Here is a 22,968-nt window from a genome sequence, read left to right as displayed (position 1 = left end):
GGATTTTCAGATTAGGGGTGCTCAACCTGTATTTATTTATAATGCTGTGAATTATAGCGTTATAATGCTATAAAATATTTTGCTTATTTGACATATCTTTACCACTAAATGTGGAATACTTAATTCTTTTAAGGTATTTTTTTTTAATTCAGTAATACCAAAGTGCTATGATCTTGCTTCAAACCAACTGTATTAGTTAAAAGGTAACATATTTCCTATGTCAATGTATTTTAAATAAAATCTTCCAAAATGTATTGCCAAACCTATACAGTATCTAACTAATACTATAAATACCACTCAGCTAGAATCCTTGATTTTGGAATTCATTATATTCTTCCTTGATGAAGTAGCTGAAGTTTACAACAAAGTGAAACTGTATGACTTAGCCTCAAATAAGAAAGTAAAAGTAATATTTTTCACGTATCACATTATGTTAGAAGACGTTAGGAAAGATCAGATGGAATTACTAAATCAATAATGAAGTGATCTTGACCAAGATGTTCTTTACTATCTACTGTTAAAAGTTCTATGTTCTTTACTATCTACTCCTAAAGTTCTATGACTGGCAGAGAATGCACAGTGGTGGTGAAGACTTTGAGCACCCTCTGGCTTCTACCACAGAACAGGTGGTCTATCATCTGCAATTTTTTTCACCACAGAATGATTTATATGTACTGTGAAAATTGGTGAAAAATGCAACAAAATGTCTCCATCCCTTTCCACAAGCCATAGGAGCAGCACTCTAAAGGGATCCAGTCCACTTTTGGAATGACAACGTGGTGAGGTGATGGGTATGAGAATTAGCTTGACTGAATCCTACAACAAGGTATACATAGACCAAAACATCACATTGTGGCCAGGAATGGTGGCTCATGCCTGTAATCGCAACACTTTTGAAGGCTGAGGCAGGTGGATCACATGAGGTCAGTAGTTCAAGACCAGGCTGGCCAACATGGCAAAACCCCGTCTCTACAAAGAAATCACCCAGGCATGATGGCACACGCCTGTAATTCCAGCTACTCGGGAGGGTGAGGCAGAAGAATTGCTTGAACCCGGGAGGCAGTGGTTGCAATGAGCCAAGATCATGCCACTACACTGCAGCCTGTGCAACAGAGTGAGACTCCATCTCAAAAAAAAAAAAAAAAAATCACACCATATCCCAAAATATACACAATTATTATTTGTCAATTAAATATAAATTAATGAAAACAAGCTAAAGATTACAAGCAAGCAAGGTGCTGGATATGTTAATTAGCTTGATTTAATCATTTCCACATTGTTTACATAAAACATCATGCTGTTCCCCATAAACGTACACAACTATGATTTGCCAATTAAAAATAAAATTTTAAAATTTTAAAATCTTTTTTGGCATTTATTTGACGTATATTTTTTAATATATGCAAAGATCTATTTACAAGGAGGCTTAGTGCCACATTTTTTTATGGTATAAGACTGGAAACAACCTGTTTTTAAATTTCTGGTAAATTTATAAGAGGGAACAGTATGCAGTCATTAAAAAGAATGAAGTACATGTTCACTTCTTGCAAAGAGTAGACCAAATATCCAGAGAAAACTTCCCAGTACAGTACACCTAAAATGCTGCCTAAAATATTTAAAAGGTATTTTGAAACACTTGGCTGGGTTGGTGGGAAGTAAGAAACATCTTACAGGCCAAAAAAAAACCAAGAAGGTATGAAAGAGTCCAAACAACGGAGTTGCCTTCATCCTGTGAACATCTTCCTATCCTTGGCAGGCAGCAGTATGCATTTTCAGTAACCCATAGATAAAGGAGGAAAAGCCAGGGCCTGAGCAGGATGGAATGGTGAATACAAGGTCCTATACAAAGCCTAGACATACGAAAGGTTATATCCCCATGGGTTAACTAGAAAAACAAATACCTGCCTCAAGGAAGGCCTGTGATGATACTGCCCCTGCTAATAGACGGGGAACTTACAAAACAGTCTCCACACTCATCCTCATAAGAGTTTGGGGACCAGAGTTTATAACATTTGTGTTGTCAAAAAAAAAAAAAATCAACAAAAATTTCAGTTTAAAGACATCAAAGACTGACTATGCCCCACGCATCCGGCAAAGAAAAATACTCTCGGTAGAAACCCACAATAATTCAGGACTCAAATATATTTATTTCCAATATAAAGTTCCAAAGAATGTGAGTTTACAATCAACATCACAAGTGCACTAAGAAATAAGCCATCATGAAAGTCAGCAGAAATAACAAACCTGAGAACCCACCAAGGGCATACATACTAAAATGACCAGATACACCACATAAAGTAGGTGTTTGAATATGCTTTAATAAATAAAAGCTTTAAAATAGATAATAAAACTATAACAAACAATCACAAATAACCAGGCAGATTCGAAACAGAACTAAGTAGAACTACAGGAATGAAATGTACTATAAAACTAGTGAAATTAGACATTCAATGAGTTGGTTAAGGAGAAGATTTGGCATAGTTTAGTAGAGACAGTGAATAGAAGGTAGATCCAATATAATCAGAATGGAATACACAAGAATACTGGAAATAGCAAAGAGAGGTTAAGAAACAGAGAGATAGTAAAAAGTCTAACATGCAAGAAATGCGTGAAAGAGTTTATCAGATAATGAGACAAAAGCAATAAAGAAATAATTGCTAAGAGTTTGCTAGAATTGAAAAACGTAAATCAACTCAGGAAGTCTATTTATTGGCAAAGGAGTTTTTTAAAGTCCACATCTACACCAACTAGTCTAAAGATACAGAAGAAAAAGCCACATGGAAAAGATATCATCTACAGCAGACATTAGAATAACAGACAATGTTTAAATTGCAACAAAGGATGTTAAAATATAGTCTCTTTAAAGTTCTTAGAAAAAAAAAACAACTGTCAGCCAAACACATTCTGAAAAGACAAAAACAGAGAATTTACTACCAAAATACCTTCGCTAAATACCAGAAAAATAAGCTGAGATTCAATAAGGTTGAAAGCAGACAATGAACACATGGGAAAATAGCTAAAGCTCATAGAGCATTTCACATGTGCCACATGCACTTCTCAGTGCTCCACACATACGAATCCCTCTGATTTTCACAAAAGTCACTTGTGATTAGTACTATTATTATTATTATTTTACAGATGAGGAAACAAGTACAGAGAGAGTTTGAGAATCTTGCCTAAAGTCACAGCTTATAAAGTGACAAAGGCAGTACTCAAATTGGGCAGTCTGGCTCACAGTCCACCCTCTTAACAATTAATTTAATTGGTGTATGGTCTCACAAACCTAAATAAACATTTCATAATTCAATAGTCATATTTATATTGTAGAATTTTTTAAAAAGATTTAAAATACTAGACAACAGGCCACACGTGGTGGCTCACGCTGTAATCCCAGCACTTTGGGAGGCCAAGGCAGGCGGATCACAAGGTCAGGAGTTCGAGACCAGCCTGGCCAATATGGTGAAACCCCCTCTTTACTAAAAAATACAAAAATTAGCTGGGAGTGGTAGCACACACCTGTAGTCCCAGCTACTCAGGAGGCTGAGGCAGGAGAATCGCTTGTTGCAGGAGGCGGAGGTTGCAATGAGCCGAGATGGCACCACTGCACTCCAGCCTGGGCAACCGAGAAAGACTCTGTCTCCAAAAAAAAAAAAAAAAAAAAGTTTTGAGAGGTTTCCAGAATCTCTAGCCAGACTGAGTAGCATAAGTCCTCCTTGTATAAAACAAGGCTGCAAAATCTGGGAAAGGCAGCTCATTCTTCAAATGCCAAAATCCCAATAATAAATGACAAATAATACAAAGAAAGAGAAACACGGCACATTTAAAGGAACAAACTAAATTTCCAGAAACTGACCCTAAGGAAACAGATATATATAAATTACCAAAGAATTCAAAAATTACCATCATAATGATGTTCAAAAAATTAAAAGAGAATGCAGAGAGACAACTAAAATAAATCAGGAAAATGATGTACGAACAAAATGAGAATATCAACAAAGAGATAGGAACTATAAAGAAGAACGAAACAGCAATTCTGGAGCTGAAAACTGTAATGCTAAATTGAAAGATTCACTGGAAGGATTCAACAACAAACACGATGAGGTAGAGGAAAGTATCAGTGGACTCAAAGACAGTATACTCAAAATCAAAGTGGCAGAGGAGCAAAAAAGGTGAAGAGAAAGGAAAATAAATAGCAACACAAAGCCATATGAAAATACAATACTCGATAATAAAGGTAAGCGTATAGACAAGTAGAGAATTCTGTAGTACTGTAAGTGTGAAAATCACTTTTAAATCTTGTTAGAATGTTAAAAGCATAGCATAAAAAGTAATGAATCTGTGTTAATGATAAGCAATATAAAAAGAGGTAATTTTGTGTCATCAATTACATAAAGTGGAAGAAGAAGAAATACAAAGGGGTAGAGTTTTTGTGATTGAAGTTATCAGTTTAAAATAGATTGCTATACATTTATAAAATATTTTATGTAACTGCAAAGATACCACAATATATGTACTATAGAATATGCACAAAGGAAAATGAGAATCAAAATATTACTACAAAAAAATTATTGTATATTTCAAAATAGCTAAAAGAGTCGAGTTGGAATGTTCCTAACATAGAAATTATAAATCCTTGAGGTGATGACTATCCCAGTTACCCTGCTTTGATCATTACACACCGTATGCTTGTTTCAAAATATCACATGTACCCCATGTGATATGTGCAACTCTTATGTATCCATAATTGATTTTTTTTAATTAAAAAGAAATACAAAAGGCAGCAAGGGAAGAAGGAAGGGTCAAAAACAAAACAGCAATAGTAAGTCCTTACCTATCAGTAATTCCTTTAAATATGAGTAAGTATTCTGTGCAAATGGAAACCAACAGAACAAGGATAGCAATACTTACATCACACAGAATGATGTAACATCAAAAACATTAAAAACAGAGATGAAAAAGGGCATTAATGGTAAAGGGGTCGATTCATCACAAGGATATAACAACTGAATACATATGCAGCCAATTTAGAGTACCTAAATATATAAAGCAAATATTAATTAATCTGGAGGGAGAGCTAAATAGCAACCCAATACTAGTAGGAAACTTCAATACTTCACTTTCAACAACAGATAGATCATCCAGACAACAACTCAGTAAGAAAACATTTGACTCAAACTAGACTTTAAAAAAACTGACCTAACAAACATATTCCATCCAACAGAAGCAGAATACACATTCTTCTTAAATGCACACAGAACATTCTCCAGGACAGATAATATGTCAAGCTGCAAAACCAGCCTTAACAAAGTTTAAAAAACTGACATCAAGTACCTTTTCCAACTACAATATTAGGACTCAAAATCAGTAACTGAAGGAATTTTAGAAAATTCACAAATACAGGAAAATTAAACAACACGCTCCTAAACAACCACTTGGTCAATAGCAGATAACAAGAAATATTTTAAAATACAGCTGACACTTAAGCAACACAGATGTGAACTGCACAGGTACATCTATATGCAGATTTTTTTCAATCAAACACAGATTGAAAATACAGTATTCATGACCCACATATATAGATGGCCAACTTTTCCTATATGTGGGTTCTGCAGGGCCAACAGCATGACTTGAGGATAGACAGATTGGGCTATATGTGGGGGTCCTGGAACCAATCCCCAATGTGTACCAAGAAACAAACTGAATCTTGAGACAATAAAAATAGAAACACAACATAACAAAATGTACGCAACACAGAAAAAGCAGTTCTAAGACGGAAGTTTATAGCAAGTCTATACCAATAAGTGCCTGCATTTTTTAAAAAAATCTCAAACAAACAACCTAATGTTATACCTCAAGACCTAGAAAAAGAGGAACAATCTAAGCCTAAAGTTAGTAGAAGAAAGGGAACAGCAAAGATGAGAGCAAAAATGAATGAAATACTGGAAAAATAGTGTTAACAGAATCAATATAACTAAGAGTCGGTTTTTTGAAAAGATAAATAAAATTAACACACCACTAAGTAGACTAAGAAAAAAAGAAAGAAGAATCAAATAAAATCAGAAATGAAAGAGGAGACATTACAGCTGATACCACAGAAGTACAAAGTTTTATAAGAGACTGCTATGAACAATCATACACCAACAAACTGAACCTAGAAAAAAATAAATTCCTAGAAACATACAATATATGAAAATTGAATCAAGACAAAACAAAAAATCTGAAAAGATCAATTATAAGTAAGGAGACTGAATTAGTAACTTTAAAAAGTCTCCCATCAAAGAAACTCAGGACCTGATAAATTCACAGCTGAATTCTACCAAACATTTAAAGAAGAACTAATGCAATCCTTCTCAAACTCTTCCCAACACTTGAAGAGGAAGGAATATTTCCAAACTCATTTTACAAGGCCAGCATTACCCTGAAAACAAAGCCAGACAAGGACACCACAAGCAAAGAAAATTACAGGCCAATATCCTTTATGAACATAGATGCAAACATCTTCAACAAAATACTAGCAAACTGAATTCAGCAGCACATAAAAGGATATTTCCCAATAACCAAGTGAGATGTATTCTGGGGACACAAGGATAGTTTAACACACTCAAATCAATAAATATGCTACACAACAAAAAACAGAAGTGAAGAACATAAACATAACAAAAACCATGTGATCATTTTAAGAAATGAGGGATAATCATTTGACAAATTTCAACATTCTTTCATGATAAAAACTCTCAACAAATTTGTATACAAAGAATAAACTGGGCCAGGCATGGTGGCTCATGCCTGTAATCCCAGCACTATGGGAGACCGAGGCAGGTGAATCACCTGAGGTCAGGAGTTCAAGACCAGCCTGGCCAATATGGCAAAACCCTGTCTCTCTACTAAAAATATAAAAATTAGCTGGGCAGGGTGGCACATGCCTGTAATCCCAGCTACTCAGGAGGCTGAGGCAGGAAAATCACTTGAACCTGTGAGGAAGAGGTCACGGTGAGCCAAGATCATGCCACTGCACTGCAGCCTGGGTGACAGAGTGAGACTCTATCTCAAAAACAAAAAGAAAGAAAGAAATAATGAACCTCAGCACAATAAAGGCCGTACATCACAAGCCCACAACTAACATCATACTGAACAATGAAAAACTGAAAGCTTTTCCTCTAAGATCAGGAATAAGACAAGAAAGTCCACTCCTACCACTTCTACTCAATACAGTACTAGAAGTTCTAGCCAGAGCAGTTAGGCAAGAAAAAGAAATAAAAGACACCGAAATTGGAAAGAAAGAAGTAAAACTGTCCTTGTTTGCAGATGACATGGTCTTTTATATAGAAAACCCTAAAGAGTCAACCAAAAAACTGTTAAATAAATTCAGTAAAGTTGCATAATACAAAATCAACATATGAAAATCAGTAGCATTTCTATACACTATAACAAGCTATCTGAAAAAGAAATCCAGAAAAAAAATTCCATTTAGAATGACAGCAAAAATACATACATAAATAAAATAGGAATAAATTTAACCCCAAAAATAAATATCTGTACAAAGAAACCTATAAAACACTGATGAAAGGAATTGAAGACATAAATAAATGAAAAGATATCCCATACTCACTGACTGGAAGAATTAATATTAAAATAACCACAGCAAACTACAGATTCAATACAATACCTATTAATATTCCAATGACAATTTTCATAACAATGAAAAAAATCCTAAAATTCATATGGAATCACAAAAGACCCAGAATCACTAAACCAATCTTGAGCAAAAAGAACAAAGCTGGAAGCAACACATTACCAAATTCTAAAATACACTGCAAAGCTATACTAATTAAAACAGCATACTACTGGCATAAAATAGACATAAAGACAAACATAACAGAGAACCCCAAATCCACAAATTTATGGTCAGCTAATCTTCAACAAAGGTGCCAAGAATACACAATAAAGAAGGGACAGTCACTTCAATTAATAGTGTTGGGACAACTTCATATCCACATGAAGAAAAATGAAAATGAACTGGTATTTCATACCATATACCAAAATCAACTCAAACTGGATTAAAGATTTAAACAGAAGACCTGAAACTATAAAACTACTAAAAGAAAACATAGGTAAATATTCTTAGGAGTATTGCACTATACATGTAAAAATTGTTAAGATGGTAAATATTAGTGTTTGTTTTTTTTTTTACCACTACTGTTAAATTTACAAAAAACATCTTGAAAACAATGGTTAACATGGCAAATTTTATATATATTTTGCCAAAATCAAATAAGAAATATATACATATATGCCAATGATGAAGAAAAGTATACAGATAATTTTGAACTAGCATACATAGGGCCTATGTGGCCATCCTGTATACATAATGACGTGGAAAAATCTCCAAGATATATGGTTAAGAGGAGAAAGGGCATAACAATTTTTGTCTCCTTTTTATAAAGGAAAAGGGGGTAGAATAGGGAGATTCGGTGTCTGTGTGTGTGTGTGTGTGTGTGTGTGTATTAAAAAATGAAGAAAGATTTCTAATCAACAGTGAAAATGAATGAATCACAGCTATATCTATTGATAGAGATAAATCACAACATGAGATTAAGGGGAAAAGCAGGTTGCAGATATATGTGCAAATTATCAAATAAAACGTTCTTAAAAGTTTTAAAACAGATTTTAAAATTACATATTGCTTAGGGATATATGCAGATCAGTAAAAGTGTGTCATGATCTAAACACTCCGTCATCTAAACACTGATCTAAACACTGTTCCTCACTTGCAGGAACAGTGACTATCAGTCCTACAGCTGAGACAATTAGGCCAATCCAATAGCTCAGCACCAAAGTCTTTGTAACATCCCATAGGGAGATGGAGACAGGTATTCAAAATAGGAAAAGAGCAGACATAGAAAAAAGTAGTGATAGCATAGGTCCCATGTCATTTCCCAATCCTGGTTGCTAGGCAAGGCATTCCTAATGTCCAGCTGTCTTTTTCTGTGTCCTCTGAGCAAAGGACTCTGCTGGTTTTCCTTTAAAAAACTCAGGGGGCAGGGCACAGTGGCTCATACCTGTAATCCCAGCACTTTGGGAGGCCAAGACGGGTGGATCATTTGAGGTCAGGAGTTCAAGACCAGCCTGGCCAATGTGGTGAGACCCCATCTCTATGAAAAATACAAAAATTAGCCAGGCGTGGTGGTACACACCTGTAATTCCAGCTACTTGGGAGGCTGAGGCATGACAATCATTTGAACCTGGGAGGCAGAGGTTGCAATGAGATGCAATTATGCCACCATACCCCACCCTGGGCAACAGAGCAAGACTGTCTCAAAAACAAAAACAAAAAAACTCAGCGACCACATACAATACTCTTGAATTCTTAAGAAGGTATCTATGTTTCTAGCTCTATCTACATAACTTAGTTTTTAATCTTTAAGCATTTGATCCTTTAATACAATAAAGAAAAATAATTTTTCATTTTATACTTACAACTTCTCTGGGAGGTGTCACTGGTGAAACATGTCGAGGAACACTCACTGGCTGTCTAGAAGGGTTTGCTTGATTTTTGCCATCTGACCTGAAAGATACAATTACTTTTGATCTAAATTAAGATTAAAACATTTCTACATGAAATATTACACACATTTTGCATTTTCCCAAATACAGAATAATGACGTTGGTAGTGGTGGGGATGATAATCATGATACAGTTAAAAATTTTATGTCATTTTAACAGCTTTCACATATTTTTAATCCTTATGGTATTAGAAAGCACTACTAACCACATTTTATAATTAAACTTAAATTTTAAGAAATTGTGAAATGTGGTCAATGAGGCCAATGTTCCCTAACTTTTCTCAAGTCTTCCTAAAATCAGAGAAGAGTAAAAGCATATTCTCAGGTTGCCAAGTAGTCATTTTAAAAATTAGGAAATACAAGGGTAGTGAATGGATTGGCTGGAAAGGTAACAGGTAAGTTTTAGACATGCTGAGGTGACAGCAAATCAGTGCAGTGGAGATGTATGAAAGATAGCTGTAGTTATGGAACTCAAACTTCAAAAATGCAGATGGGGGAATTATGCATAGACTGGTCAGTTGGAAGTATGATAGGAAGTATCTACTTACTCCTCTATCAGAAATTGGTGTTAAGCAAAATGAACTCTGAGGGCCACTTTCAGCAGCCTAAAGGCTGACCAACATAATCCTTTCTCCTCCCCTTAAGAGAGGCGGCTTGGTCACCACCACCTTTCAACCCATGCTAATCATGTCGAAAGGTCAGAGAAATAACTTACAACCCTATTTTAGAGGATTACCAATCTCTGGTGATATGACTATCAGCATTAATACTTTATAAATTATTTAATATAGGCAGAGCGTGGAGGCTCACTCCAGTAATCCCTGCACTTTGGGAGGCTGAGGCAGATGGATGGCTTCAAAAAGTTCAAGACCAGTCTGGGCAACATGGCGAAACCCCATCTCTACAAAAAAAATAGAAAAATTAACTGGGTGTGGTGGCATACCTGTAATCCCAACTACTTGGAAGGTTGAGGCAGAGAGAATCACCTGAGCCCAGGGAAGTCAAGATTCTGTCTCAGAAAATATATGTATATATTTAATATAGAAATTAAAAGAAAAAAATCTAAGTACTCATATGTTTGTGATCTCTTCTTTCTGAAGTAGCTTCTCCACAGTTGATCTCTCTTGATGAAGATAAAAATAGCACAGACAATAAGGGGAACAATTAGGAAGAAGAACACCAGAAGTCCATCCCTCAATGCAGTATTCATTTCTAGAGAGAAGAATTTTACATCAACAGTCACCAAACTCATACTACCCAGAAAATACTAGATGATTATAAATATTTTACATTAATTTTCACATTACTCAAAAATCAAACTGACATTAATTGAATACATTGAGAAGTGTTCCTCACAGTTCATTCCTGCCCACTTTATTTCTGCCTTCACAAAAATAACCACTTTTATTAGTTTCTTCTGCAATCTTACAGTATTTCTTTGAGCAAACAATCAAGAACAAAATATGTTTCTACTGTCAACACTTTCTTACACAAAAGGTAGCATACTATTTATATACCATTTGGTGCATCAGTTTTTTTCCACTCATCTGAACATAGTGGTCCTCCTCGTTTTCCATACAGCTATACGAAACTCCATTGTGAAGACGTTCTAGGGTTTATTTAACTTGTACCCTACTGATAAACATTTTTATTTTTCCAATCTTTTGCTACTACCAAAAAAACTGCTATAATGAATAACCTTGTACATATGTCATATCATATGAGTGTAGGTATAATAACTACAGAATAATTTCCCTAAAGCAGAACTGCTGTATCAATACACAAGTGCATTCATCATTTCTTTTAGGTATTGTCAATTTGTCTTTCAATAGTTACAATTTATTGCTTGTAATATCAAGCAATATATAAGAATTCCCCATAGCCTCACCCACAGAGCCAAACTTCCAGATTTTTGCCAACCTGGTAGGTGAAAAATTTTCTCTTATAGAATTTTAATTTACTTTTTTTAATACTATGAGTTGATAATTTTTTTTCTTTTCTTTTCTTTTCCCGAGATGGAGTCTCACCCTGTTGCCCAGGCTGGTGCAATGGCACAATCTCAGCTCACTGCAACCTCTGCCTCCTGGGTTCAAGCGATTCTCCTGCCTCAGCCTCCCAAGCAGCTGGGATTACAGGCATGCGCCACCACGCTCAGCTAAAGAGACAGGTTTCACTATGTTGGCCAGGCTGGTCTCCAACTCCTGACCTCATGATCTGTCCTCCTCAGCCTCCTGAAGTGCTGGGACTACAGGCGTGAGCCACCGCGCCCGGCCTCATTTTTTTCTTAAGGAAACATTGTTTATTTTTTTCTGCTCAGTCCTTTGACTGTTTTTCTACTGGACTCTTGCTTTTTTCTTCTTAATTTCTAAAACTTCTTTATATATTAGAGAGGTTAGCTTTGTCCATGATACAAGTTGGAAATAGTTTCCCCATTTTAACCTATGGCACTATGCTTTTCTCCATGGAGAAGTTTATTATTTTTGTATAGTTGAATTTATCAATCTTATTTTCATGCCTTCTAGATTTTAAGTTTCATTAGAACTTTTACAAATTCTTTAAGTATTTTATCTGTTCTGTGTTCTTTTGAGAAACAATATAGTAGATATAAACAGGAGTGGTAAACTGATTCATAATTTTAAGTTTGTTAAAGAACCAGAAATTTCTGTAAAAAGTTGTTATATGAAACAATATTTATCCCAAAACTATATGAAACAATATTTATCCCAACTGAAAATCAAAATACAGTTGGCCCTGGAACAATGTGGGTTTGAACTGTGCAGGTCCACTTATATGCAGGCTATCTTGTGTTTCCACCACCCCTGAGACCAACCTCTCCTCTTCCTCCTCCTCCTCAGCCTACTCTACAGGAAGATGATGAGGATGAAGGTCTTTATGATAATCTACTTCCACTTAATGAATAGTATATATATTTCCTCTTCATTATGATTTTAATAAATTTTCTTTTCTCTAGATTGCTTTATTATAATGATACAGTATATAATACATATAACAGACAAAATCTGTGGTAATCAACTGTTTATGTTATTGGTAAGTCTTCCAGTCAACAATAGACTATTAGTAGTTAAGTTTTGGGGAAGCCAAAAGTTACATATGGGTTTTCAACTACGCAGGGGGTTGGAGCCCCTAATCTTTGCATTGCTCAAGGGTCAACTGTACAAAAAATTAAAGCAAGCTTCGTATGTCATTTTATACTTACTAATGAGTAGACAAAATTTAAATTAAAGCATTCAACACTGGCAAGATTATTTTGAAACTGATACCTTTGCACTGTTAAGTGGCATTATACGAATGTATATAATTTATTAGGAATTTTTACTCCTAAACCATAAAAAGGATTATTCTCTTCAAACTAACCTCATTACTGGCAACTGACTCTTCAATTGGAAAAATGTATACGCGTTAACATGTACACTACAATGTTAACACTGCATTATCAAAATCTTAGAAACAATCTAAATGTCAAATAATCAGAAAACAGCTAAGTGAAGTTACAGCACATCCACAGGATGAAATGATACACAGCCATTAAAATCCACAGTTCTGACTTCCAGTTATAGCCAAAGTGGAGTAACAGGGACCAGATTTACTCTGCCAGCTAAAATAACCAGAAAACCAGACATAATATATGAAATAACAGTTTTCAAGACACTGGACATCAGGCAACAAAGAGCAATGATCCCTGAGAGGCAGAAAAAATAAGGTGAGCCTTACAATTGTCCAAGGTTAGTGTCTAAGGAAAGTTAACAGACACTAATGAGGGATGTGGGCACCAAAGCAAACCCCAGTGGTCTCCCTCAGTTAAAGAGATGGAGCTGGTATTCTGAAGAGGGCAAGGCAGCTAGAGTTCCTAGGCAAAGTACCAAAGGGAAGGGAGCTATAGAGAAAAGCTGAAAGATCTGCATCAGTGCTGAGGGATATATGCATGTAAGGAGACCACATGAAGCCAGAGAAAGAACCATGTGAAAAGATTGGTGGAAATAAGCCCCACAGCTCACACAGGACTAGGAAGAGTATTTGCTCCTATAATTCAGTGGGAAACCTCATAATTAACGTGGCACTGAGCAGGATAAACAGAAGTGGTTTTGCCTCAGTAATGAAGCAGAATCAGCCCTAGACTAAATGCTATTCAGGTCCTGCCTTACAAGCTTAAAAACAAGACCAGACCCAGAAGGATCAAATTATGTCGACGTAACTCAAGCTACTAGTACAAACCTCATCAGTAGAAATCCAAAAATATCCAATAACCCACAAGGTAGGATATAAAATTTCTGGCATCTAATAAAAATTTATAAGGCATACAAAAATGCAGAAAATAAAAGAGGGAAAAATATCAAAACTGAGAAATTACCCATATGACAGAACTAGTAGACAAGGACATTAGTAGTTATTACAACTGTATTCTATTTGTTCAAAAAAGTAAAGATTGAGCATCTTATGTAGAGTTATGAAAGATATATAAAAGAAACAAATGGAACTTCTAGAAATAAAAACTATAATGTCTAAAATGCAAAACACACTGGATCAAGTTAATGGCAAATTAGACTTCACAGAAGAAATGTGAACTTGAAGAGTAACAGAAGTTACTCAAAATTAAACATGGAGAATGAAGAGTAATTTTTAAATATCAACAGCCAGCCAGGTGTGCTGGCTCACACCTATAATCCCAGAACTTTGGGAGGCTGAGGTGGGTGGATCACTTGAGGCCAGGAGTTTGAGAACAGCCTGACCAACAGGGTAAAACCCTGTCTCTACTAAAAATACAAAAGTTAGCCAGGCGTGGTGGCACACGCCTGTAGTCCCAGCTACTCGGGAGGCTGAGGCATGAGAATTGCTTAAACCCCGGAGGCAGAGATTGCCATGAGCCAAGATCATGCCACTGCACTCCAGCCTGGGTGACAGAGCAAGACTCTGTCTCAAAAAAAGTAAAGTTAAATTAAAATTTTTAAAAACTAATAAAAATAAAAAATCAACAGCCAATCAGTGAGATGTGAAATAACGCCAAGCAGCCAAATATACATAAAATTGGAGGACTAGAATGAGAAGACAGAAAGAGGAAGACAGAAAAAAATATTTGAAGAAATGATGGCCAAACATTTTCCAAACTTGAAGAAAACTATAAAAGCAAAGATCCAAAAAGCTCAAAAAATCCCAAGTACCCCAAGGCATACTATAAGAAATTACTAAAAACCAGAGATAAAGAGAAAAAATTACAAGCAACCAGAGATTACAAAAAGACATATACAGAAGACATCACAAAGAAAAAGATGACAGCAGATTTTTCAGGAAAAACAATGCAAGTCAGAAGACAAGGAATATCCTTAGAAGTAAAAAGGGAGGAAAACAATCATCCAAAATTCTTATCCAGTTAAATTATCATTCAAGCAGCAAGGCAAATTAAAGACTTTTTCAGACATACAAAAGCTAAAAATATTTGTCACTAGCACACCCGTATTATAAGAAATGTAAAAGGAAATCTTTCAAGCAGAAATTAAATCAGATTAAAATGCAAATTTACATAAATGAAGAACACCAGAAATGGTAATTATATGGGTAAATATAGAGACTTTTTCTAGTATTAAGTCTCTTTGAAAGATAACCAACTGTTCAAAAATGAATAATAACGAATTGTGGGATTTATAGTAGAAGTAAAACATGTGACAACAATGGCACAAAATGAGAGAAATGGAAATATACTGAAGTGTTACAGTATCACTACAAGGCAGACTGACGGAAAATATCAAGACAGTAAATTTAAACATAAACATATCAAGTTAAATATAAATTATCAAAACAACTTAATTAAAAGGCAGAGAATGGCAGATTAGATAAAAAGCAAGATCCAACTATATGCACTAATTATTATAGCATGATATAAATAAATTAAAAGTAAAAGGATGGGAAAAGATTTTCCATGCTGACTAATTAATAGGAATCTGGAGTAGCTGTATTAATAATATCTCATTGCAGGGCAGAGAATATTACTAGGGAAAAAGAAGGCTATTTCATAAGGATAAAGGAGTCAATTTACAAAGAGGATAGAATAATTCTAAGTGTTTAGGCACCTAATAACAGAGCATCATAATAAATAAAGCAAAAATTGATAGAACTATTAGGAGAAATAGGCAAATTGGCAGTTATAGCCAAAGAACTCAATATTCCTCTCAATAACTGACAGAGTAAGTAGACCAGAAAATCAGTAAGGATATGAAAGATCCGACTACCTATTAACTGACATGAACTAATAACTTACAGAATATTCCACCAAAGAATAGTAGAATACGTAATAGTAAACCACATTCTGGGCTACAAGATAAGTTTAAAAAAATAAAAGGATTCAAGTCATATACAATAAGTTATCTTGCTACAGTAAAATAAAATTTAAATCAGTAACATTAAGATAACTAAAAAATCCACAGATACTTCAAAAGAAATAGCACATATCTAAATAACCTGTAAGTCAAAGAAAAAAATAAAAGCATATTAGAAGGTATTCAGAACTGAATGAACATGGAGGTATAACATGTCAAAATTTCTGGGATGAATTAGAGGAAAACTGATAGCAATAAAATGCCTGTATCAGAAAAGAAAAAGATGACCTCATTCTCCACCTTGAGAAACTAGAAAAAGAACAAATGAAACCCAAAGTAAGCAGACTAAGAGAAAATATATACAAGGCATATTTCATAAAGCACTTGAATATTTGAATCAGTGACATGCAAAGAACTTTCAAAACTCATTAAGACAACCCATTAAAAACTGGAAAAAAGATTTAAACAGACACATAACCAAAGAAGATATGTAGATGGCAAATAAGTACAAGAAAAGATGTTCAACATCATTAGTAATTAGAGAAATGCAAATTAAAACCACACTGAAATACCACTACATACCTACTGGAATGGCTAAAATTAAAAAGACTGACAACAGCAAAGCTTAGAGAGGATGTGGGGAAATTGGAGCTCTCATATACAGCTAGTGAGGATGTAAACTGGTACAGCCACATTGGGAAACAGTTTAGCAGTTTCTTTAAAAGCTTAACATATATCTACTATATGACTAGTCATTCTAGCTGGTAGTTACCCAAGAGAAAAAAAGCATATGATGTCACTAGAAAGATACCGGTAAACTGGGAGCTCATGGTCTATCAGGGAATTTTAAAAGGCAAATCAGTAATTAGCATAGTAATTAGTGCTAACAGAGAGTGCTAACAGTACTAGAAAAGCAATAGAAGGGAATGATAATTCAGATTTAAGCAGCCAGGGGAAACTTCCTTTAGAAAATGAGGTATAATCTGAAGCCTAAATAGCAATTAGCCAAGTGCCAACAACGTGAAAATAATATGGTATGAAAGCCCACAGGTAAAAGATAGTAGTCTAGTAGAGGAAATCAAAGAAGTTACAATATGTCTTCAGCACAGTGAAATGAGGCTGGAAAGGTAAGCTGGGGCAAGTCATGCAGGGCATTTAAGCCATGTTAAGGAGTTGTGGACTTCATTCTAGTAGCAATGCAAACACACTGAATTAAAGCAAGACGCTGACAAAATCAAAACTGAATTCTTGAAGGAAAACACTAAAACTGTAATGTGGAGTGAAACATGGATTAAAGGAAGCAAGATGAAAAATAGGGAGCCTACATAAGAGGCTATGATGTATGTCCAGGCAAGAAATTGAAAGTAATAAATGGGGATGAGAAAAATGGAAACAGTCAAAAGGAATTTAGGAGGCTGAATCAACATAATTAAATGTATAACTGACGTGGGAAATGAGGGAGAGGTACAAGGATGCCCAATTTATGCCTTGGGCCACTGGGAGATCACACTAATTTTCTTCTATATTACTTGCCATTGTATGTAGGTCCACTGTCCACACTTCCTCCGTATCCTTTAGTCTCACAATTTGGGGGAGCCCAGCCATTTTCACAGTGACAATTCTTATTGCTATTACATACCTTCAAAACAATCAAAATACCACTTTTGTTAATTGTGAATGTTGCTCTGTATCATCAACTCAAGAATGGAAACCAAGAGAAAGGACTAAATTCATACAAGCTTACTGACACTGTTTAAGAATGAAAAATGTATCAGGAATCTAAATTCCCCAATATCTGAAAATCCTGGGAATTCTCATCTAGTCCCCTCTGAGATTTCTCATTATTTAGCACGACATTCAGGAACAAACCAAAAGAAAATATTACCTACCCCATGTCCATGACACTTTTTCTGAATATCACAGTCATAATTCAGAACAGAAGCATCTACACACTGGAAGTTTCTACAAATCTGGGGAAAAAAAAAAAAAAAGAACTAAGTAAAGAAAGACTGACCACATTTATTTAAAAGTACCCAGAAAAAAAGACCTGGGTACAGATTACTTCATTGCAGAATTCTTTCAAACTTTCAAGGAACCATTAATTCCCATATTATATTTTTGAAAATGCAGAAAAATAAGTAGCATTAATTAACTGACACAAAATTAATTATCAAAAAACACAAAGATGACATAAAGACCAAAAACAAAGATAAAACTATCATCTGTCCTTCCATGTGAATATAGATGTGAAGATCCTAAATAAAATATTCACAAATGGACTCTTTCAAATCAAAAGTAACCAGATACAGTTAAGCCCAGGACTAGAAGGAAGATTCAAGGACAGAAGATCTATTTCCATTATACCTCTCATAAAGTGTTGTTACTGTGACAGATATCAAAAGGACAACTGATATTTAAAACTCATTTTAATTTTTAAAATTCTTTCAAAAATAAAAGGGTACTTTGTTGACAAGATAAAATCTGTTTTCTAGTACCCTGATTAGATACTTCTATTAAAAGCAATATTGAAAATAAGTCATAATCTTATATGGTTCAAGAAATTCTAGTTCATATGATGAGATATGAAATAGAAATGAATCCTAAATACTGAGAGATAAAAAACATTAACTCAGAAAAAATATTAAACCTAAGATCTAAAGAAATCTGCTAAAAACATTTTAGAAATTTTTTAGTTGACATCTTTGTGAAAACTGCTCTGTTGTGATGTTAGAGGAAAAAAAGAAGACTAACTTTTTAAGACTGTTGAGTGCTATTGTAAAATTTTATTAGGTAACTAACCAACTGATCTTGTGTACAAGATCAGAATATGTAAATGCTCAAATGAAATAAAGAACAATTAGAGAACAAACATACAATGAAATATTGACAGCCTTACCACTCTAAAAAATACACAGGTTTAAACAGAATTGTACTTTTAAGTCAGAAGATCTCCAAACACTGTTTCCTCCAATTGTCCATTAATTTTTAAATAGGACATATACTCAAATGATTAGAAATTCCAAAATTACAGAAGATTCTACAGTAAGTCACTCCTCATCTGTCCTCTAGCCATGCACTACTCCTGAATAAAGATTTCAAAATACTGTTTTCTTATATCCGTAAGTCTTTAGAGGAGATATTTACCAAGAGTTTCCCTGCCAGTTAAAAGAAGATTTTCCTGTCAATAACTGATTCAGAGTGGACACCTGAAGAGTTAAATAAGATGAAATGTGTTAATAACCGGCAGATTTACTTTAAGGCACAGGAAAATTCCAAGTCCTCCGGAGAAAGGGTGTTCTGATTGGCAGTGTTTACCTTGCGGAATGGGAAAAGTCAAACTGAAAGGAATACACTCAAAAACTCTCACAGTGGGGACTGGGTGCAGTGGTTCATGCCTGTAATCCCAGCACTTTGGGAGGCCGAGGTGGGTAAATCACTTGAGGCCAGGAGTTCAAGACCAGCCTGGCCAACATGGTGAAACCCCATCTCCACTAAAACCACAAAAATTAGCCGGGCATGGTGGTGCATGCCTGTAATCCCAGCTACTTGGGAGGCAGGAGAATCGTTTGAAACCAGGAGACGGAGGTTGCAATGAGCCAAGATCACACCACTGCACTCCAGCCTGGGTGAAAGAGCAAGACCCTGCCTCACAAAAACAAAAAACTCTCACAGTGGGAAGGTAAGACCATCCTCTCACATACTACCACCACTCCCCCTACCACCCATGGCCACCACCAACAACCACCACACATCAAAGTAAAGCAAAGTTGACTATAAGACTTCTGGTTTACTGATTTCAGGATGCAAGTGGGGAACAAAGTTGAACTACCTGGGACAATAAAAACGAAAGTGAAGAGTTCTTCTTTTCCACTTTTTCCCCTACCCCATGTTTAGCTTTTCCTGGAAATAAATGTTGAATAAATATATAAAGAATACAGATCTGAAGAAGTACCAACCAAGCTGTCAGTCTGCTCAAACTGCCCAGTCTAGGTTTTGGTACATACCGGAAGGGATAGGATCCTAGCTGCTGTGTGAAAACTCAGGTGTTAGACTTATAAATTAAACCAACAGTTACAAAGTTACAGCTGTACAGAACATGTGGTACATGGTTTCAACGGCGTGTCAGTTTGGGTCAAGGTGTATCAGTCCAGGTACACACACCAACCACTTGCTATCCTTTCTTGTACATAAATATTACTGTCATAGCTAAAAAACTATGCAGTCAGCAATAAAATCCAGAAAGACAAAAGGTCTTAAAAATACATTGATATACGTTAAAAATAACCTGGAATCTAAAGCCAATATTTTTCCTACCAAATAAAAACTGGGACATGGGGGTTTGGAAGTAAAAGTGGTATAGCTTACACTGAAACAATCAGTAGATACCATTTTTAATCATGACAACTTTGAGAAAAATATATTGATGTGTTTTTCTTGTTATTAAGTAAACAAGCAGAATAGAAAGACATATAACTACCAAAGTGTGTGTGCACACATACACACACCCCACACAAATAAATAATTTGTGTAATACTGCAAGAGAGGAAGATCAAGTAGAAAATATCAAGAAAATATTTAACAGCAGCAATAAGATCAGAGAAATAGGACGAAATGTTAATAAATTGTGCCAATAAAAGCCAGATGTTTATATTATACTGAGATACAAAAAGTTTTTCTAAACATGACATGAAACCAAGACAAAACAGATAAGACTGATATAATTTCATGATATTTTAAGGCCGAACGCCATGGCTCATGCCTGTAATCCCAACACTTTTGGAGGCCGAGGCAGGCAGATCACTTGAGGTTAGGAATTCAAGACCAGTCTGGTCAACATGGTGAAACTCCGTCTCTACTAAAAATACACAAATTAGCCAGGCATGGTGGCAGATGCCTGTAATCCCAGCTACTGGGGAGGCTGAGGCACAAGAATCACTTGAGCCTGGGAGGCGGAGGTTGCACTGAGATTGCACCACTGCACTCCAGCCTGGGTGACACAGTGAGGCACCAGAAAAAAAAAAAAAAAAAAAAACATGATATTTTAAAATAGGCTCGTGTCAAATTCTTGATCATATTTACACAGATACAACTGACTGACAGTTAACATTCTTCGCATATGAGAAGCCTTAAAAAATGACAATCTAACAGAAAAACAAAAAGATACCAATATGAACTTCTCAGAAAAAAATACATGGATCTAATAAAGACATGGAAAGATGCCCAGCTAGGTGCAGTGGCTCACACCTGTAATCCCAGCACTTTGGGAGGCTGAGGAGGGAGGATCACTTGAGCCCAGGAGCTGAAGACCAGCCTGGGCAACATAGTGAGATCCTGTCTCTACAGAAAAATAAAAAAAAGTTAGCCAGGCATGCTGGTTACACCTGTGGTACCAGGTATTAGTAAGCTGAGGTGGCAAAAAGGGTGCATTCTGGTCTGCCCTTTCAACCATGCAGTTAAACTTCGCAGGTAAGGCTGGACAGGTAAGTTTAATTGCGTAGGGCAGCATGAGGAAGCCCATTTTTGCTATGTACTTAAGTCATGTTATATGCTTTCTTCCTAATAAAAATGATCCTTTGATCTCCAGTTGTTTAGCCTCCCCTGTTTTCTCTCACCTCGTCTGGAGTATGCCCAGTGTACACTGAGCTGTTGTGGACTGACTCAATAACACCTCAATATTAATTACACAAATATTAAGCACTTATTTTGAAAAGGTAGAGCCGGGAAACTGGGAGTTGCTTAAGAAAACTGAATTCTTATCTATCAAAAATAAAACTAGTGGATAATGTCTAAAATAGATAAATCTAGAAATAGCATGCTATTTTATTTTATTCTATTTTATTTTTAGATGGGAGTCTCACTTTGCTGCCCAGGCTAGAGTACAGTGGCACAATATCGGCTCACTGCAACCTGTGCCTCCCAGGTTCAAGCGATTCTCCTGTCTTAGCCTCCTGAATAGCTAGGACTACAGGCATGCACCACCGCGCTGATTAGTTTTTGTATTTTCTGCAGAGACAAGGTTTCACCATGTTGTTCAGGCTAGTCTCAAACTCCTGACTTCAAGTGATCCGCCCACCTCAGCCTCCCAAAGTGCTGGGATTACTGGCATGAGCTACTGTGCCTGGCCCTAATTTGAAATAGGGAGGTAATTAACAGAAGTAACCGCAGTTGCCTTTAGGCGTCTAGACTGGCAGATTAGATAAGAGTGTGTCAGAGTTGTTTTTGTCATGAGCCTTTCAGCACAATTTGTTTTTGTTTTTGTTTTTGTTTTTTTGAGACAGAGTCTTATTCTGTTGCCTAGGATGGGATATAGATTGTTACCACCTTATTGAAAGGAAAATTGTACTTTCTATCAAAAATTTAAATGTATATATCTCTTATCGTTGTTTATAACAACTGCAACAATCAAGTTTACTTAGTTGCAAGGACAGGCCCAAAAATATATGGATCTTCTTGTAAAAAGAAGTGAGAAACAGAATTAGAACTGAAAACTTGGGAGAAAGTGAAGTAACCTGAAGGTTCACCCACTTTTCTTTTCATGGGCTACATAATCAAATACATATCCTCCTTCTCTCTCTCCTCTGAGTTGGTTTCTTCAACTTACTCAACAATCCTGCCCCCTCATATCTCTTGTATATGGCTTAAGGTTGCCACATCCCTTCTACCCCAGCTCCTACTTCATAGCATCTCTCAAAGAATTTTTACAGTTTCTGCCCACACTCTTAATGACCCTCCTTAATTTTATATTCTCCAGAAAAAGGAATTTGGTCCAGGGCATCTTCTCATATGAAACCACTAGTAATAAGTCATGGGCTGACTGACTCTGGCCTTGTATCTAATCCAAACAGCAGAGTTCGGGTGGTTAGGAACATGGGCAGGACAAGTTTCGTGACATTTCTAGTACAGAAACACACACAGACACACACCCTGAAATTCAGGACATCGCCAAAGTGTCCCAATAATAGCAAACTGGCTAATAAATTGTAGCATATCAGTAGGGGAGGGAACCATGCACAGTATATTTCAAAGTGGAAAACACTGGTTATCTGACCCCAGTAAAGAAATGTGGATGACAGAAT

At 35.7% G+C, this 22,968-nt stretch overlaps 1 protein-coding gene across 2 annotated transcripts in view; it reads right to left on the bottom strand.

The window, feature by feature from the left end:
* The window catches only part of ADAM9 (ADAM metallopeptidase domain 9), a 112,776-nt gene that overhangs the window by 3,714 nt on the left and 86,094 nt on the right, over positions 1 to 22,968 (bottom strand). Inside the window, exons 17-20 of one of the 2 annotated variants that reach the window (XM_003902666.5) lie at positions 17,782 to 17,862; positions 17,426 to 17,531; positions 10,634 to 10,775; positions 9,478 to 9,565 (exon numbers count right to left, since the gene is read on the bottom strand). In XM_003902666.5, coding sequence (XP_003902715.1) covers positions 9,478 to 9,565; positions 10,634 to 10,775; positions 17,426 to 17,531; positions 17,782 to 17,862 — 417 coding nt within the window. The remainder of the gene's footprint in view (positions 1 to 9,477; positions 9,566 to 10,633; positions 10,776 to 17,425; positions 17,532 to 17,781; positions 17,863 to 22,968) is intronic. The other variant, XR_002523772.2, reaches the window with a different exon arrangement.

The sequence above is a fragment of the Papio anubis genome, chromosome 8, assembly GCF_008728515.1.
Source record: "Papio anubis isolate 15944 chromosome 8, Panubis1.0, whole genome shotgun sequence".
NCBI lineage: Eukaryota > Metazoa > Chordata > Mammalia > Primates > Cercopithecidae > Papio > Papio anubis.
This window is presented reverse-complemented; position numbering and strand designations above follow the sequence as displayed.